A 17907-nucleotide genomic window follows, 5' to 3' on the forward strand; every position below is an offset into this window, starting at 1 on the left:
GAGTGGATTAATGGTTGGTGATGATTCATAGAAAGAATAAACCTTCAATTTCCCATTAAAAAGAAAACAATTTTTACCTCCAAAAAATGTTGATGCTTCCCTGACTGGCAATTTTGTATCTAAGCATAAATGTTTCATTACTTGAGAAAGTATAAAAATATACACCAATAAGGTTTTTTTGTGTCTGATCCACACGGTACAAGCTGCTGTTTTTACAAAGTTATTCAGAGCAGAAAAGCCCAAAACTGGAAATATCAGCCAATCGTTTTAATGGCACTGCATGCGTCAGTCAGCGCAGGAATGACAATTGTTTCTGACACTTCACAATACAAACTGCAGTACGTGGTAAAACACGTGAGCTTAAGTTGTCGTGATATCTCAAGATATAGAAAGATCTTTCCCAAGATATCAAAGCAACCTCGTCTGGTAGTATCGAGAGGCATCCGCAGAACAAACGGCGCGAGTACTCACCGCCACGTCCACCACGTCCGCTCCCGCCTCGGCACAGGCCAGCATGGCGGCCACGCCGGCCCCAGCGGTGTCGTGTGTGTGCACGTGGATGGGTACATCTGGGAAGCGGTCCCTCAGAGAGCCGATCAGAAGCTTGCTGGCCTGCGGCTTCAGCAGGCCGGCCATATCCTGGCAACACAGAGGGACTGAGGGTGAGACATCAGACGCTGACGGGTAAACGGATTGGACACGATTTGCTACACGCATACACGCCGTGGTTGCTATTTAGTTTTGTATCCCAAAATATGACACAATTAAGTATTACTAAGTATTTTTACCGTTTCTAAAACACATTCAACAGGGTACAACTTAATCCAGGAGTAGGCCCATAGCCAGATGCCTTAATCCGGTTTTAAGTGGCTTTCTGTAGCAAAGCTAAATTTTGGATATGGAGGTATGGTGGTTGATTTCAACCACCTGTCTTAGTCTGAGTGAAAGAGGGCACAAGGCACGAGCCTGAGTCATCTCGTGAACACTGAGCAGTAAAAACAGCCCCCAAAAAATATATAAAGCAGAAAGGAACACGTTCAGAAAAACATGGTTAAGTCCTGAAGTGACTTAAATGTTCTTTCTGAAAATCCGTAGAACCAGTCCTACAGAAAATGTTTCTAAAAATAAATCTATATTGGAACAACATGGAGGCTTTAAATGGACGTGTGGGGATGATTACAAAAGTAAAGCTTAAGTGATATTAACAGAAATTCACGGCGCAAACTTAGATGTTTAGTTGCGCTCCCTCCGGTGATCATTGCACTCCATGAAGTTGTAATTCAGGCTCATTTCCTCTTTTAAATGTTAACCTTATTAGCTGTGCAAGCTTTTTATGAGATTGCCACTGCGGTGTGTGTGTTGGTTCACACAACAGTGGAGCAGGAGTTTATCAGTTCACGTCTACAAATATTCTGCCATGCTTGAACAAAGAAATGAATTCTACGCGAGTATCATCAGTCTATTCGTTTGGATAAAAGGCTCCAGTATAACAAGTTATTTTAATGGGAGCAAGTCAGAACTTCAGCGACGTTCATCCCGTCAGGTACTGGTTTTGGTTTTACCTCTGCTCTGTGCTCTGTGAATAGCCTAAAGGAAAACAGTTTAGAGGCGCTCGACCTGGGGGGGACCAGAACAGAACAGAATAGAACATTCTAACATTCTGGCATTTCAGTGATAAAAGCACGAAAAGTGATAATGAAAAGGTCCGGGTGGAGCATTTTCTGTTGCAGCTCCGAAACTAACGAACTGCCGCTGCACATTAGACAAGCATCCTCACTGTCTAATTTTAAAACTCTTAAAACCTTTTTTCTTTGGCTTTTAACACTATGTAGGTTGTTTTTATGTGCACAGATATTTCATCTGGGGAGGACAGTCAATTTATTTATTCATTATGTTTTATTGTGTTTATTTTATTGTACAGCACTGTGGGAACTTTTGTGTTCATTTAAACTGTGCTTTATAAGTAAAACCGATTGGAAATAAATTAATTTTAAGTATGTTAGTGCAGGCCCCGATTATGATGACATACATGTGTAGAAGACTACGTATGCAATCTAGAGCGAGAAAAACACTTGCAGAGATCGCTTCCAGATGGTTCTACGTTATTCTGGTGGCAGATGGGCAGGGATTTCAGAAGCAAACAATAAGTGCCAGACTCTTTGGATAATCACAGAGAAGGGTAAAAAAAAATGGCTTAATGGCAAACTGGTAGCAGTAAACAACATTAACACACACTGAAATCCCGAGCTGCCATCTCCACTCCCTAACCTTGATGCAGAGGATGTGGGTTCCGGCCTTCACAAGCTGGTCCGCAAGGTTCATGTAGTAGTCCAGAGAGTACTTCTGCCTCATCGGGTCAGAGACGTCGCCTGTGTAGGATATGGCGGCCTCCACTACGCCACCTGCTGCCCCGGCGGCCTCCATCCCCAGCAGCATGTTAGGCAGGTAGTTCAGGGAGTCAAACACGCGGAAGATGTCCATGCCGTTCTCTTTGGCCACCTCGCAGAACCTGGAGGAGGCAGAGAATGATGTCAGCCAGAAGACTATGCAGTCGTGTGTATAAAATCCCCAATCGAATCAGTCAGAAATAGAATAGGTTAGTGTGACTGCTGATGCTCACTGTTCACGGCTAGATGCTCACAAATCTCTCCTCACAAACACGAGTTTGTGTTCATGCACAGTGCACCCCAGATAATAGCGCATATCCACGGTTGGGATAAGCTGCTTATATCCATCTCTCAGTTGCTACCCATGAACGTCAATGTACCTGCGTTAATACAACATCCTCGCTATTTCCATGAAAAGTGAGTTAACACAGCCTTCAATGACTGGAGAGAAATGTATACCCGCCTCATTATCCAAGCTGCTACTGGTAAATCCCTCCTATTACTGCTTTGGCCTCGGTATCTTTATCACCTTTTCATGACTGGGGTGAGCGCTTACTGTAGCTATGAATACAACATTTACCCACGCAGAGCTTTTGTTTTGGCAAATAAACAGACACTCTTAATGTTGTGCCACGGGAGGATTACCAGTCCAACGTCTGCCTGTCCGGTATTTATTCAGTACAAGAATGCAAGTGGTCTCTAGTGGAAGCTGTTTGGCACCAAATCCGATGTCCTACATATCGGACTCAGCGCTGATATAATCAATATTTGAAACATCAGTCAGAAAGATGTCTTTGTCGAATTAGGTGAAAGGAATATATAGTTAGCACTGTAGACAGGTCAGACATAAATGGCACATCCTCCTTGTCGCAGAGCAGACTGCACTGTGAACCTACAGCATGTTGTTTAAAAATAAACAAAATTACACTTTGATTTGATTAACGAAGACACTCGGGCCGCCCGACAGGGGGCGGCTACAAACGTCGAGGGAGAGAGTGTGGACAGAAGAAAGGGAGGAAGGGGAGCGGGCCGGGCCAGCAGATCAAAGCCATTAATCACAATCACGTGCACATTTTCAATGGCGCTCCCCCTACGGGACACCGAGAGATGGGAACCGGGAGAGGGAGGAGGGGGGGGGGGGGCGTCGGGTTAGACAGAGGTAAAGGGGAAAAAAAGGGGGGGGGGGGTCAATGTGTAATGCGGCGAGATGAATGGAGGCGTGAAAAGGGAGTTATAAAAGTGGGGATAAATAATGACTATGTGATAGGAGAGGGGGGAGCAACCAAATCGGGAGGGTCGGAGGGGTCTGTGTGCATTGGTGTGATTCAAGGGGAAGGAGGGAGAGGAGGACAGCAGCATTAGTCATAAAGCCACTACTAGTTTATTTGAAGGGAGGGGAATTACACGTGCATGGGTTTGTGTGTCCTTTAGGTATACATGAGTCATCCACATCCTCGCGGTGACTTGTGAAACCTTTTGGAAACGTGTTTGCATGCATGCGTGTTCGCACAGGAGTATTTATGGCCCTAAAGACATTTGATCTGAGGAAACGATCCAGCATAGGTGGACTGAAAGGGAAAGAAGAAGTGATTCACTTCCACCAGTGAATATTAGAACCGATGGATTCGAGGATCCTACACCACATATAGGCTTACATTGCTAGGCAACAACAACCGCTATTTTAAATCATGCGCACAATAACAGTGGACATATACTGCTTTTTAATTAAATGCATTTGGCCAAATCCCAAAACAGCAAGTCCACAAATGTCTGTCAGACGACAGTTGCAGAAGCTGGTTTCAAGAACTTTTTATTCAAATTGACTTTAATAATTATAACAGTTTAAAAAGGTGAAAATGTTGAATTGGAAAATAACAAACGGTTTTAAGTTTATTACTGTGTTGTTGTGTCTTTGGAAAAGGCGTTTGGAATTTCAATGGTAAATATCCTAGTTAGTACAGTCAAAGTCCATTCATTTCAATACATTTACACACACCATTCACTGAAAGGAAAAACCAAGGAACGTGTACATGTTTATGACAAGACTATTGGTGTTCGGCCTGTTAATCGTTTTCTGCCTGAATAAGAGATAAACAAAGGTGAAGGTGAAACGCGAGTGACTCACTTAAAGACGGCGTTGTCGGGGTAGTTGGTGTAGCCCACAGCGTTGGCCCCTCGCAGCAGCATCTGGAAAGGGACGTTTGGGACCAGAGCTCTCAGCTCCTGCAGTCTCTTCCATGGACACTCCGACAGGAAGCGCATGGCCACATCGAAGGTGGCACCTACACAGACGCACACAAGACGAGCGCGCGGGTCATTTTTAGCGGCCATCCGAACTTTCATCCGTCTTCCTAATTTGTTGACTCTGAAACAAGTATTTCAAACTTGCTTTAACCCACGAACCCGCACACACAGACGCACACACACATTTAATGCATGCTGATGGAATGCTCAGATAAATTGTCTGATGACTCGGACATTCATCGTTCATTCAAGCACTTTCAACATTTCATTCCAAAGTCCCTAAAAATCTGAAAAGTATTTCAGTGGGAGAGGCAAAAAAAAAAAAGATGGCAATCTCTCATGTCCCCGTCTTGGGGGAGTAGATTAGCGGATCTCATACCCGCTTATCATATCAGCCAGAAATATGGAAGCCTCCAGTGATTTTCTGCTGATCCAACACGGTCATATATAATTTTCTGTGCACAGACAGAGAATACTAAGCACAATGGCTTGTTCCCTCCTCATAGAGCAAGAGGAATGCTATGGTCTGGAAGCCCTCCCCTTAATCAATTTAGATTTTAGCCACTGTCAGCATCTCCTAAACCCCTGATTTGGAGCAAAAATGACTCAAAGCAATTCTGTCTGATGTAAAACATGTTACTATAAATGTACTGCAGCACATGGTGAATCAAAAGGTGATGCTGAACAGGGAATTAATCAGGGACAGCAGAATTTACTCTAATCATTTGATAACAGGAATGAATATTATTATTATTACAGTAGGCACGAGCACCGGTCAAAAAGGCAGCATATAATCTGTCACGAAGACGAGCGGAAATAAACAAGGAGCAAGATGGAAACAAGGCCGTTACCCACAAACGCAATATATTCAGCTCCTTTAGTAATGTTTAAAGAATGTCTGAAGAACGGAACTTAAGATGAATTATTTTGGGACCTCCCCTGGACAAAGTGCTGTGGGAGTCCTTTAACATCTTCTGTAGGTGAGAAGGAACTCAATAATAATAAAAATAAAAAAATGTCCTTATACTCACCACTTATTTTAAAACATAAAAGTTCTATCCAAAACAGGAATGGCCATGATAAATAAAAATGCTTATTATCCATCATCTAAATCTTTGGCTTGCGTGCACACACACCAGTTTTCAGCATTTTTGCTTAAGTGTGCAGGTATGGCCCTGATGCATCAGGCAGTCCATCTTGTCGGATCAATTTTTATGTCTGCGATTCCAGTTAATCGCTCTGGATTGGTTGATTTGCTATCCCTGCGTATGCCGGTCAGGCTTCACCCGTTTGTGTGTCTGTGAACCAGCTCATATTCCTTAAATCATGCAAAGCGTTCCTTTAAACACTGATTATAACAGCAGGGCACCAACCAACATGTGATTACCAATCTGCTGCCCTACCATCAGATACATTTGCGGAGCATGATGTAGGAGTGAATGTTAAGAACTACATAAATACATTACGTGACCCAACTCATCTCACTGTATCTTCCATGATGCAGGAACACTATAAAGGGAGAGACTTGATCATAAAATGGGATTCATTTGTGTGATGTGTTCCAAACTCATATGGCCATCTCGGGGTGTAATATTCTCCATCTCTGGTCACTCTGTAATACAAGTGTAATGTTTAGGGACTCGCTATCAAGAGAGGCCCGGCAGTTATTCCTCCTATGGCCATTGAGGGATTTATGAGGCGCTGAACTCTTTCACTGCAGCATCATGGTCGTTTTGTGTTTCACCACCCAAATCAATCAGGCGAGAGCGCGGCCACCAACTAGTGAGTCTGGGCACTTTGGGCACCAAAGTCGAGTGAAAGGAGGACGTTAAACGGCGGGAGGGGAAGCCAACTGTCCGAGATCACACATGACATATTGTAAAATATTACAACATTGTCAAAAAGGCCATTTAGCTGGTGGAGTACCCTCCTCAGGGGAATACTACTCATCCTGTGAAAACTGCTCTGCAGGAACCGAATCAAAACAGAATGACACCTCACGTTGTGTCGGCTCCACACTTCTAAAAGAAAATGGGGTAAATAGGAGAGTCAGAAAGTTAATCAATTAATACGGATTACGTTTGTTCATAAGAAAAACAACAACAACCAACTGAGCTGAACTGTGTGTTGAAGGCTTGCAGGCAAAAGCATGCTCTGTTATCTAAATGTTCGTATTAACATGATATTAACGTTCCCAGGAGGCACATTGTTATCCTGATAGGTGGCAGCAGGGATTCGGGGGGGTGATATCTATCTTAAGAAGTTATTCTACCTCCCATTGTTTAAATTAAGTACTATTCTATGCTCTCTTAATCAAAATTTTATCATGCGGGAACTACTGACATGTGAAGAGGATCCATGAGCGTATTAAATTTATCTTCGTGGATTCACTCATTGCCCCTTTGCAACTTTTGTTTAATGAGAGAGAATCCCCTCGGCTCATAACATCAGCCAATTACAGAATGTAGGGATGAGTTTAAACGTCTGACTTCATATGGCTGTTGTTCTATAAATGAGACAGGTGCATATTCAACTTGCTCTAAAAAAAATATTTTTGTGAAGACTGAACAGTGTTTTAACTTCAAGAGCTTTCAAAACTCGACTCCCACCGCTTTATGAGAGCGTTTAGACGTGAGACACAGAGGAAGATGTATTCACCTTTTTCGCTGGTTTTATCATAACTGTTCGATTTGATTCATGGACCAGCTCGCACCACGGGGTTCACTTCCCCCCCCACTGAAGAGAGTTTGTCACATTGTCAGCTCAGCTTAGGAGGATCATGTGTTTCATAGGACAGTCAGTTGAGGTGAGTGATGACATCATAGTGAAATGTTTGTTGTATCATAATGAATAATAGAAGCCCAGCCATAGTTTGTTTGGATTTGACCAACTGTTACTTGGGACAGTAGCTGAGGCTTGGTTTAGGAAAGATTTTCTTTCCCCTGTTTTGCACAGATGAAATCCTCGAGCGAAAGCTCAGTTTGGGCCCTTTCATTAGAAAAACACAGACATGTCTGACGGAGCTGGATCACTATCATTTCAAGGGCTTAATCATCCTTTTGGACTGTATATAGACCCAGTGAGACGCTGTAGGAGAGTGGTGGTCTATATAAGATAAGGGAAGCATTTCCCTTAATGGCAGCCCTTTCACCTTTCAGAACGGTCTCAGTGTAATGAGACCTTTTTAACAGCATCCCAGAGTGAGCAAGCGAGTTCACTGAGAGGTTTCACAGGCCCGAGTCAAAGATGTACTTTTAATGCGAGTACTCAAACACGGCTAAGCTAAACTGGTATCATCTTTCTCTGGTCAGTCTCGTAATAACATCAGAACATACTGAGACACGGCCGTCCGGGAAGCGTTTAAGCATCTTCTGTCCAAATACCTCCTTGGTTTTTGCTTTTGCAATAACCTTTTAATCTGTACAAACATGTAGGCAGTCATTTGATGTGGTGTGTCCTCAAAGTGCACTCCTATTGCAATGGAATGGTGTTTTAGCTTAATTTGTGCACCATGATCAACTAGCAGGAAGGATTTAATGGTTTAGTGCACTGAAAAGGTTTCACTGGACAGTTTTTCTCACTTTGCTTAACCATTTAACAATGAGCGCAGTCCTTGAAACAAACACTTTTACTTTACAGGCTTTTGTTGTTCAGTTCTTGTGATGTACTGAGAGAACGCCTTGTAAAATGGGCCCAATCGCTCAGAGTAGTTTTGTATAATTGAGCGTTAAAATGTTTTAAACCTCAAGAGGTTCACTGAGTACAATACGGAGTGGTCAAACAGGAAAACTGAGTCTACTCTTTCAGTTCATAACCATTGCACTTCACATAGACCATTATCAAGAAGTGATAATTGGTCTCGACTTTTCCAACATGAGGACTGTGTTATTGTTCTCTGGACAATTTCAAAGTTATTGAAAAGTAACAAGGGACGGTGCGCAATTGGACTCTTCACGCCTCAAGAAGGTCCAATAACGAATAATTGTCTCTTTTCATTCAAGAGCAGGTAAAAAGAACATTGATTTTCTATTGAGGGAACTCACTGAAGACTGACTAGTGGGAGAAGAGAAGAGATATGCTTTCAGTTGCACGTTTTCAGTTCCCAAATAAGAAAAACAAAGAGGTACAATCACTATCATGAAAAACAGATCTACAGCAGGAGTGGGAGGTAAACGGAGAGTGTGGCCAATCGCCGTTAAAACACATTCAAATGTATGAGCACATGCAGAGTGTTTAATTAAAAAGATAACCACGATAAAAGGGATATTCAGGCCTGTCTTAAATGGCCGAGTAGAGGTGCTGCTGCAGTTTCTTGCATATATACACGTCTTGTACAACTCTCCCGTTTCTACACTAACAAATGAAGCTGGATCAAGGAGACCGTTAGCTTAACCTAAAGATTGGATCGTTTAGCCTAGTTCTTCCAAACAGCACCTATTTCATGTAAATATGCATAGTGCTCCATATGCATAGTGTGTGATTAGTTGTGGAACGATTTCACAATGACGAAAAGCTCCCACACATTGAGACGCTCACCTCCCCAGTTCTCCAGGCTGTACAGGTTGTTGAAGTTATGGCTGACAAACGGCGAGATCTTCTTCAGGTCGTGGGTGCGAACCCTGGTCGCCAGGAGCGACTGGTGGGCATCCCTGAAGGTGGTATCCATTAGCAACAGGCCTCGGTGGGCACGGACAGCCTTGGCGAATCCCTCAGGGCCGTCACGCAGCAACACGTCCCGGAAACCTACCGGAGGGTCGCCTAGCAGCGGAGGAGGGAGAGGAGGAGCGATGAATGTCGAGAGGAATGGTACAGCGGGGAAATGAAAGGGGAATAGGTCACATGTGAAGGAGCAGTTTGTGAGTAATCAATGTGTTCAACTAAATCCTCACAGATTTTGGCAGAAGTGCACAATATATTCAAGTGGAAAAAGGGGAAGGAGATAAACAGATGCTATTTACACAGTATTCCCATTTAAAATTCAAATTCATGTCTGGCACTTGACTCGGCCTCTTCTTAATTGCGCTCCAATAGCCCACAGCTCAAGTAGATCAACCAGAAAAGAAAACTAAAATTCAAGTCCGGCAGCCATTTTTACTACACACGGAGCCTGCCGATTTGTAAAAATGGATTTTTCCTGCTGACAGATTTTCTATATAGTCAGCAGCTACTTTTCAGTGTGTTTTATTGATTCATCGAATAAACGTTTTTCAGTTTCAAACAAAAATAAAGAAAAGACTGAGAAGCACAAATAACCTTTCAGAACCAAACATGCCAACATGGAAGAGTGTGCACGTGTTGATCATGAGGAGCCTTCAGTCGATCTGGCGTCAGTTACCACGCGGTCACACGTCCCGACCTTCCCATCTTCCTGTTCATTGGCGTATCATCACTGCACCGTCGTCACTGTCACCATTATTCAACCTCCAACCTGTTCAATTCCATCTCTAATATCAGCTTTTTAGTAACTCTCACAATATCCCATCATCTTTATGCAGGCAATTTGCTCCCAATAATGAGTTGTCACTGTTTTAGGAGCTGACTATCAGCTTTTGTATGAGACTGAAACAAGGACAGCAGAGTTTCTCTCTCAAGTCCAATATGTCTCTCATTGTTTTATGGTAATATGATGATTGTTGTTATTATATCATTGTATATATTTGAATTGGGGTTGTTTGCGGTTCCGGGCCATTGGGCTCTTAGGGTTACATGATAAATTAAAAAAATGTTTGTTCCCTTTTACGTCAGGGTGATCCAATGACATCAGCAAACAGCAATGGATAAATGCTAAATATGAACATCTGCAATCGAGTAGGATCATACTTCCATCAAGCCAGGTTTAATTATGTAAGCACATTTCCTCCAATAATACCTTGGTATGTGCTTGGTCATAGACTGAATACAAGTACGATCATTCTATTTACATATACGGAGTAAGAACGAGTATACTCTTACTTCCGGGTTACTGGTCGTGCTTTACGTTTTTCTTCAGTCAAAAACAAAAAAGATTTGAAAGAACAAAAATTGCCAGGATTAAGACAAAACTGAAAAATAGAATTATGTATGTTCGCTTTAGGTGAACGTTTCTAATCTAAACCCCATCAGCCGCTAAAGAATTCCACAAGCAGGCGTTTAATCCTTTGCTGTGGAATTCCCAAGACAAATGCCGTAACTTCCAGTTCATAAAAACTAATTGTTCTCAAAACAAACAAGGTAAACCGTGCAGAGAGCCGGCGCCACGGGCTCTGCCTCAGCCAAGCCCCCATCATCCTACTGCAGCTCTTTTTCATCGCGCTTTCCTCTCCGTGCCTTGCAATTTAGCACAAGCACAACCACAGGCAATCAAATATTGGGAGGTGGAATTGGGAGCTATTCTCACTGCAGTGGCTACAAATATCAATCAATTAGATTAGTAAATGAGGCCGGCTGGCTGAGTTGTCCTCCAACCCTTTGTACCCCCTCTCCCTCCCTCCCTCCCTCATCTCACTTTCCCTGCGTCGCTTAATATTCCCCACGCTGGATGAGCTCGGTTAAATCACACCGCCGTAGCTAATGCAGACACTTTGAACTTATCAAGATCTCCCTATAATACAGCTGACTGGAGAACACCCCAAAGATAGAAAAAAACAAATGTGTGTGAGAGATGGGAGGACTTTGAGCATGCGTTTTTTTCAGAGAGGAAATACAGCTTGTGCACTGGGACCAAACTGTGGCCTTTGAATGCGATTGGTTTCCAAGCGGGTTTTGGTGGATGTGTGTGTCCCAAATGGACACTGTTCTTGACAAAATCGACCCACTAACGCAGACGTTTTCATTTGCATCGAAAACACTCCCCTCCCACTACCCAGCTGCACAACCCTCACTCCCCCGCCCTCTTCATCCCGGTCCTGCCAGACCTCGTTTCTTCACTCAACTCCACCCGGGCTAACGTGACCAGGCGGTGCAAGCGACAATGCTCGGAGGTATTTTCTCTATCTGTGTGGAAGATAATCTGGGAGAAGCAGTTTGAGTCGTCAGCGTCGTCAGCGTCCTCTGAGGAGAGCGTTAAATGTATGGCGTCTTTGTCTTGGGGAAACTTTTAATTTTATAAGTCAGGTGTGCTGGAAAAGCCCATTAATTAGGTGGGAATGTGTTAACAGAACTGTTAATGAGTTCTGCGCTAGAGAAAAGTTTAATTCCAAACTCACTAAATATATTTGTCTCTTTGTACGGTCCACCAAATATATATGTGACATTTGCCAAATAACCAAGTTATTGGTTGGTATTTGTCATAACTTCTACAATACTGCCTGCTAGAAAACCTTTGACTGGCACTGACTTCAAGAACATGACTTGTTTTCCTCAAAATAGCTGTATTGGAGGTGTGGAACAAACAAATTGAAAGAAATGTTTTAAGAACAAAGACAAAAAAAAGTTTCCCTTCAGTAGACGCAGAGGATATCTTGAGGATTCAGAAAGCCACATTTAAGACTGTATGACTCACTTTCTTCTTTAAAGCTACCTCCAAATTAGTTTCAGAGCTAAGCAAAAGCAAGACAGAAAAATAAAGAAACCCCTTTCTGTTTGAAGATGGCTAATGAAATCATCATCAACAGGAAATTATTCAAGACATTGAGTCCATTTGGAGCTTAGATGTTGCGTTTTTTTCAAACAAACTACGCTTTAAGAATAATCTTAAGAACGGAAACGCAACGAATGGGAGGAGGGAAGTAGTGTGTCATTTTTATTGACCTCCTACAGCTAGCTAACCGGCATCTGCTGATTAACCTCTACATGCCCTCCATAAAACACATCCAGAGTATAATTGGAACAAGGTGTACTTCTACACCCATCGATGAAGCACCAGCAATCAGCCCTCACAGCGAACGTTTTGGACTACAAATCCTAATTAGAAAAGAACGCCCTTTCAGTACTTAACACGTTGTGTCAGGAGACACTCGGCCAGTCTCTCAGAGACACTCGGCCAGTCTCTCAGAGACACTCGACCCCCCCCCCCCACCCCACACCCCCACGCATCCTTCTGCGTCAGCGTATCGGTCCATATCTCCCTCGCTGCCACTGCGGCGATTTTCTCCACATTTAAGGATTATGCACCGGCTGCACCCTCTCCTCTCCTCACCCCTTCTTTCCTCAAATGCCCCCGTCCCTCCCGCCACCCACAGAGTGTGATAATACAGCCCTAATCCCCCTCTCCTCCCAATCCCTTTGCCCAATGAAAGGATATAAGCACATTACAAATTTCATTAGTAGGCTTTAGGTGTGCCTCTGTGCGTGCCTGTGCTACATAAAACTACTTCATCAGCTACTTACAGTAAGGTGGGGGGGGGGGGGGGGGAGGGGGGTACTGCCTATAGAGAACGTCTTCAGTACATGTGTGTGAGTTGTGAAGAGTAAGTACCGTCAGTCAGTCACAGGCAAACTAATACATACAATACACGGCAGATTATATTGTCCTGTTCAACTCCATTAGGTTCCACTGTGCAGGGTTTTTAGGTGTCAGATTGAGGAGCTATGCCTGATTAGGATTCATATTGTTTTGTTATAAATGTGTGTTCACTGGGCACGCTGGGGTATGTGCTGAGGCAGAACACGCTGCTGATAAACATGTCAGATTGTTGCAGCTCAATATTTTGATGCCGTCAAAAGGAGCAGCTGCAAAAAGTCATTCCAGTTTGCCTGCCTGCCCCCCCCCACCCCCATAACGAAAACAAAATCCCTGGAGCGCAGTGGGGAGGGACAAAAAGAATATTTCTAAATGGCAACAGAGACGACAAGTGTTCCACAATCAAACGGTTTAAAAAAAATAAGCATCTTCAATTGTTATTTCAGAATTTGTTTAACCTTTTGAAACTCCCGAAGACAGAAGCTATGGAAAGGAAAATAAAAATTAAAAAAACAAAGCCTGCAGAGACTAAGTGGTTCAACGAGCTTGTCAAAGAGCCCCCCCTTGACCTCAGGCCTTCCCTGAGGGACTCCATGGGTTCTTGTGCAGAGCAGGTGTGAGAAGCATGGAACTCCTGCCTCCACGAGCGGTGAACCGCACCAGCTCATCCCTGTGCTCACAGCTCAGCTCTCTGGGCCAAAGCCCTTTTCCTCCTTGAGCGCTAAACTGAGCCACTTAGGAAGGCCTGTCCGCCGGCAGCGATCGGCCGGTCCGACAGCCCCATTTGTCATTCGGCGGGGGCTATTATCCAAAGTGCCCTACGGATCCACATATGTTGAATATTTTTAGCAGGGAGGTCCCCGGAGAGATTAAACCCCTAACCCTTGCAGTGGCAGTGCCATGCTCATCTTTTTCCAGATGTAATCCAGGCAATAAGATGGTCATGTTGATCTCCAATGCAAAAACTGCTTCAAGGGCTTTGCAGGGTATAAAATCATATTTTGCTGGGTGAAGGAAGGAGGTGACTTAGGTGTTGCGACCGTGTTAGCATCATAGTATGTGAAAGAGTGATTTTCCCATCGCTATTGGCTGGATTGAATGTAATTGACATACCCATGGTGCCAGGAGGGATGACGGGGTCTATGGAGGAAGGCTTGGCCTTGACTGGGATTGGTGTGGTTGGTCCATTTACCATCACATGACCTGTGTACCAAAAAAAGAGGATACAAGTCAGAGGCTGCTCTGCAACATATCAAACATTCAGAGAAGACAAGAAAAGAATCAATGTGGTTTACAACAAATCTGTACTAAGGCAAAAAAGCAGGTTTTTCATATATTCTCTGTACTAGAAAATCTTTTACACCAAACCTTGAGCTAAACTGAAGTAAATCCCTATAGAAGTACATCTTTTATACTTTCTTGATCCACAATTTAAGAAATTCCATTTTCATCAGCCTTCCATTGCTTTCCTCTATGGCTTGGTAGAAGGGCAAGATTAACCAAAGTCCACCCTAGTTATACTTTAGAGTCATTTTATTAATAGAAAATCATATCAATGTTAAGGTCCATCCTCACCTCTAATAGCTCCTTTTAAGTATATACGACTAAAAAAACCTTTAGAGGTTTCCCTCTAAGATCGTAAAAGGTCTTTAATGCGCTTGAGTACGATCAGCTGAGCTTATATATCCACTGTTTTACTTCCCGTTTTCAAACTGGATGAAACCACGTGGAAGCCACATAAACAAATCAGGACATAATCGGCCAGAGGATATTTCTGAGGCCGTTACCTTATATTCCTGGCTCATTATCTATGGGCCTGGTTGAATGTACAGTTTGAAACAGACTGAACCTGCCATTAGATAAAAGGCATAGAGGAACACAGCGGGAGCATCACTCACCCAGGTAGTGCAGCAGCTTCTGCGCTCGGTTCTGGGTGGGTTTCAGGTTGAAGAGTTCCTGGTTCTCGTCGATGAACTGGGTGTCCACGGTGGAGTGCAGGAACTGGTGGTTGCTGAAAACATTCTGGAGGAACGGGATGTTGGTCTAGAGATGAAGATGGAAAAGAGCGGGAAGTTAGGTGTAACCAAACGTGACAATGTACATGGTGTAAACAGTGGAAGAAAGCGATCACTCAGCGCAAGTCCTGTTCTACAAATGGATTTGTAGTTCTTTTGTCGCATTCAAATACCAAAGAACAGAAAGCAGCTTCATAAGAAACGCAGAGACAATGCTAGTTGGAAGCATTGAGTGAAGGATATGGAAATAGTCTTAGAGCGGCTTTAGATGTGTTCATGGCTGTTTCATGTCCCCAAGGAAAGGCAGCGAGCAAATGGGAGCCGACTGAGACAATATCTACACAATATCGTTAAAAACCTTCAACTTTGTCAATGTATACAGACAATAAAGTATCGTTTATATTAAAACACAAGTTAAAGTGTTTACGTCTTGCCAGGCCTAGAAAGGAGAGCTGGTTTCAAACGCTGCACACAAACACAAGTCCCTCTCCGTACCCCGCTCAGTATCTTTGTGTCAGATTTTTTCCCCTTATCACTCTTCGTCTGGCTCTTGGCGATATCGCGCACACACGGATACACACAGACATACGCAAACTCAAAACAGAGGCCCTTCCCCGATTTAAATGCCCCGTAACAACGACTCGGCTACAGCTCCCGGAGCAATGCGCGCAGCATGCAAAGCACACGTGTGTTTTCCCCGGCAGTAATGATCGTGAGCCTTTCAGATCGCAAACACAAACAGCTAGACACACTTATTAGAACTGTATTACTCTTAGAGGGAAAGTAAATTTGCCTAAATGGGGATTATTGTTCGCACAGGTACACGTTTGCATGCCCCCACGCTCCAGTAATTGAATTCTTTCACAAACACACTAACGGGGCTCTGTATCAGAAGCCACTGCCGGTTTTTGGTGCATAAGAAAAATCCTCTTTTACTCTTATTTCCCTTCCAAAAATGACACTTTCCGGATTATTCACCCTATTCTGCGGCGTCGTTTATCAGCCCAGTCGGTTTTAATGCTGCTCTGCTCACTGTTATTTATCTTACCGCGATCAGCTTGCTGGTGATGATTGCCAAAGCTCGACACAAAACTTGTAAAACACTGACTTTGGTTGTTGCAGGGAATACGCCCTGTTGACTAAAATGTGTCTGTTTTTGGAGATTAGGAGATGAATTCTCTATTTTGACAAGTAAAAAGCATTGTGCTGATGGCTAACATTACTACCTTTAAATATTTACTTCAGACATAAGGCCAAAGTTGTTAACCTGCAACCGAATATGTATATATATTATTCATTCATACATATATACATGTATTCCCTTTGTCAGAAATCTGTTTCCCTAGGACATTATCTTAATAGTCACACTTGACTCTTTGCCTTTGCTTTGAGAGCACTGCTATATTTCATGTTCAAGCCTGAGGTTACGTCTGCCCCTTTACCGACACTAATCTGTACTCCAACAATTTATGTTGTGCGTTGCCTTTTACTCGTACAATTTTATGCACCAAAATCCTTTAAGGACAGCAAAGGTGGAGGGGAAAAATAGTAAGACCTCCATCATTCCAGACACATTTTGCCACACGTTTCTTTCTTTAAGCAAGCTGTTTTAAGAAACCTTTGGGTTGACTCCGGAAGAATAAATCTGTAAAAGGATCGTCGACAGCTGCCGGCTTAATCTTCAGATTTCAGAAAAACGTGACCCTGGCAATGATTAACTCATTAACTTTGGATTGTTTGCATAACAGTTTGGGGCAACACCATTTAAAATGAAATCCAAATCTCTGACACTTCATGATGCTAGCACGTCTAACTGTATTGAGAAAATTATATATTATTTTAGATGTGACGCTTCAGGCGACACTTTGGCCAAACTCGTTAGAAAGAAGGTCATGCCCACACTTGTTGCTCTGGTTACCAAATATTTATGATGGAGACACAAGGCCCTGAGAAATTATCAGTGGAGGAAGACGACGTAATTGATGTCACAAACAAACATGCTGATTTACTGCATAGAAACTGAAGAATATGACATCCCTCCAATGACTAGCGATGGACCAGATACCTGCAGCCTTCGGATGTCTCTTAACACTCTCTAGAATAAAGGAATGCCTTATTATTATTATTAATAATAATAACACAGCTGGTAGGATCCAGCCAAATAATGTTGACTATTTCTTGTGTAATACAACAAAAAGACAAAACAATTTTACCCCCGTTTCCAGGCAACCACCGAGACGAATTTGTACAACCGGTGTGTTCATTTGGGTGATGACTTAAATGCCACGGAATAGATGCAACTGGGATGGGCTCAACACAGCCGAACAAAACAAAGTTAACTAGGCAACAAAAAGGAGGAGGAGTGAAAACAAAATGTTGCTGCCGCCCACAAGCAGAGGCTCACGCACCGAAGCACACGAGACCAGCAACAGACGTGTTACTGATGCAACTAATTGACAAGCCTCAGAGTTCTGGCACATCAGGAACACAGACTTAGACCGTCAAAATGGACCCAGAAATGGATGTACTCCTAAACTCCTTCCTTGGCTCATTGTATTGGCACACCCGCACCCACCCACCCACCCACCCACCCACCCACCCACACACCCACACCCACACACACACACACACACACACCTTTCAAATCCAGATGCTGGTTTAGACAGCGAAGAGCACGCTTGGTGAAATCCTGTGTTGGCAGGGTGTCTCTGATGTACAAGCTCACCTAAATACGCCTCCACCCAGAAGGTCTGCTGTAAACGAGTCTGCTCTGTTCTTGCCTCTGGTGGAGATCAGTGTGTTTTACCATTTACAAATGCAGACTTTAGACTGCACCGCTTCAAAAACAGCTCCCGGACTAAAGGTGTCATGTTGTCTTAGC

The 17907-nt window shown here is 43.4% G+C and overlaps 1 protein-coding gene across 2 annotated transcripts in view; it reads right to left on the bottom strand.

Moving 5' to 3' along the window:
* Positions 1–17907, bottom strand: part of pcxb (pyruvate carboxylase b) — a 202432-nt gene that overhangs the window by 28834 nt on the left and 155691 nt on the right. For both annotated transcript variants that reach the window (XM_078106395.1, XM_040182101.2), the window contains 6 exons: positions 14910–15054; positions 14125–14214; positions 9168–9389; positions 4513–4669; positions 2269–2509; positions 472–639 (listed from right to left, as the gene is read on the bottom strand). In XM_078106395.1, the coding sequence (XP_077962521.1) occupies positions 472–639; positions 2269–2509; positions 4513–4669; positions 9168–9389; positions 14125–14214; positions 14910–15054 (1023 nt within the window). The remainder of the gene's footprint in view (positions 1–471; positions 640–2268; positions 2510–4512; positions 4670–9167; positions 9390–14124; positions 14215–14909; positions 15055–17907) is intronic.

This window comes from Gasterosteus aculeatus, chromosome 7, assembly GCF_964276395.1.
Source record: "Gasterosteus aculeatus chromosome 7, fGasAcu3.hap1.1, whole genome shotgun sequence".
NCBI lineage: Eukaryota > Metazoa > Chordata > Actinopteri > Perciformes > Gasterosteidae > Gasterosteus > Gasterosteus aculeatus.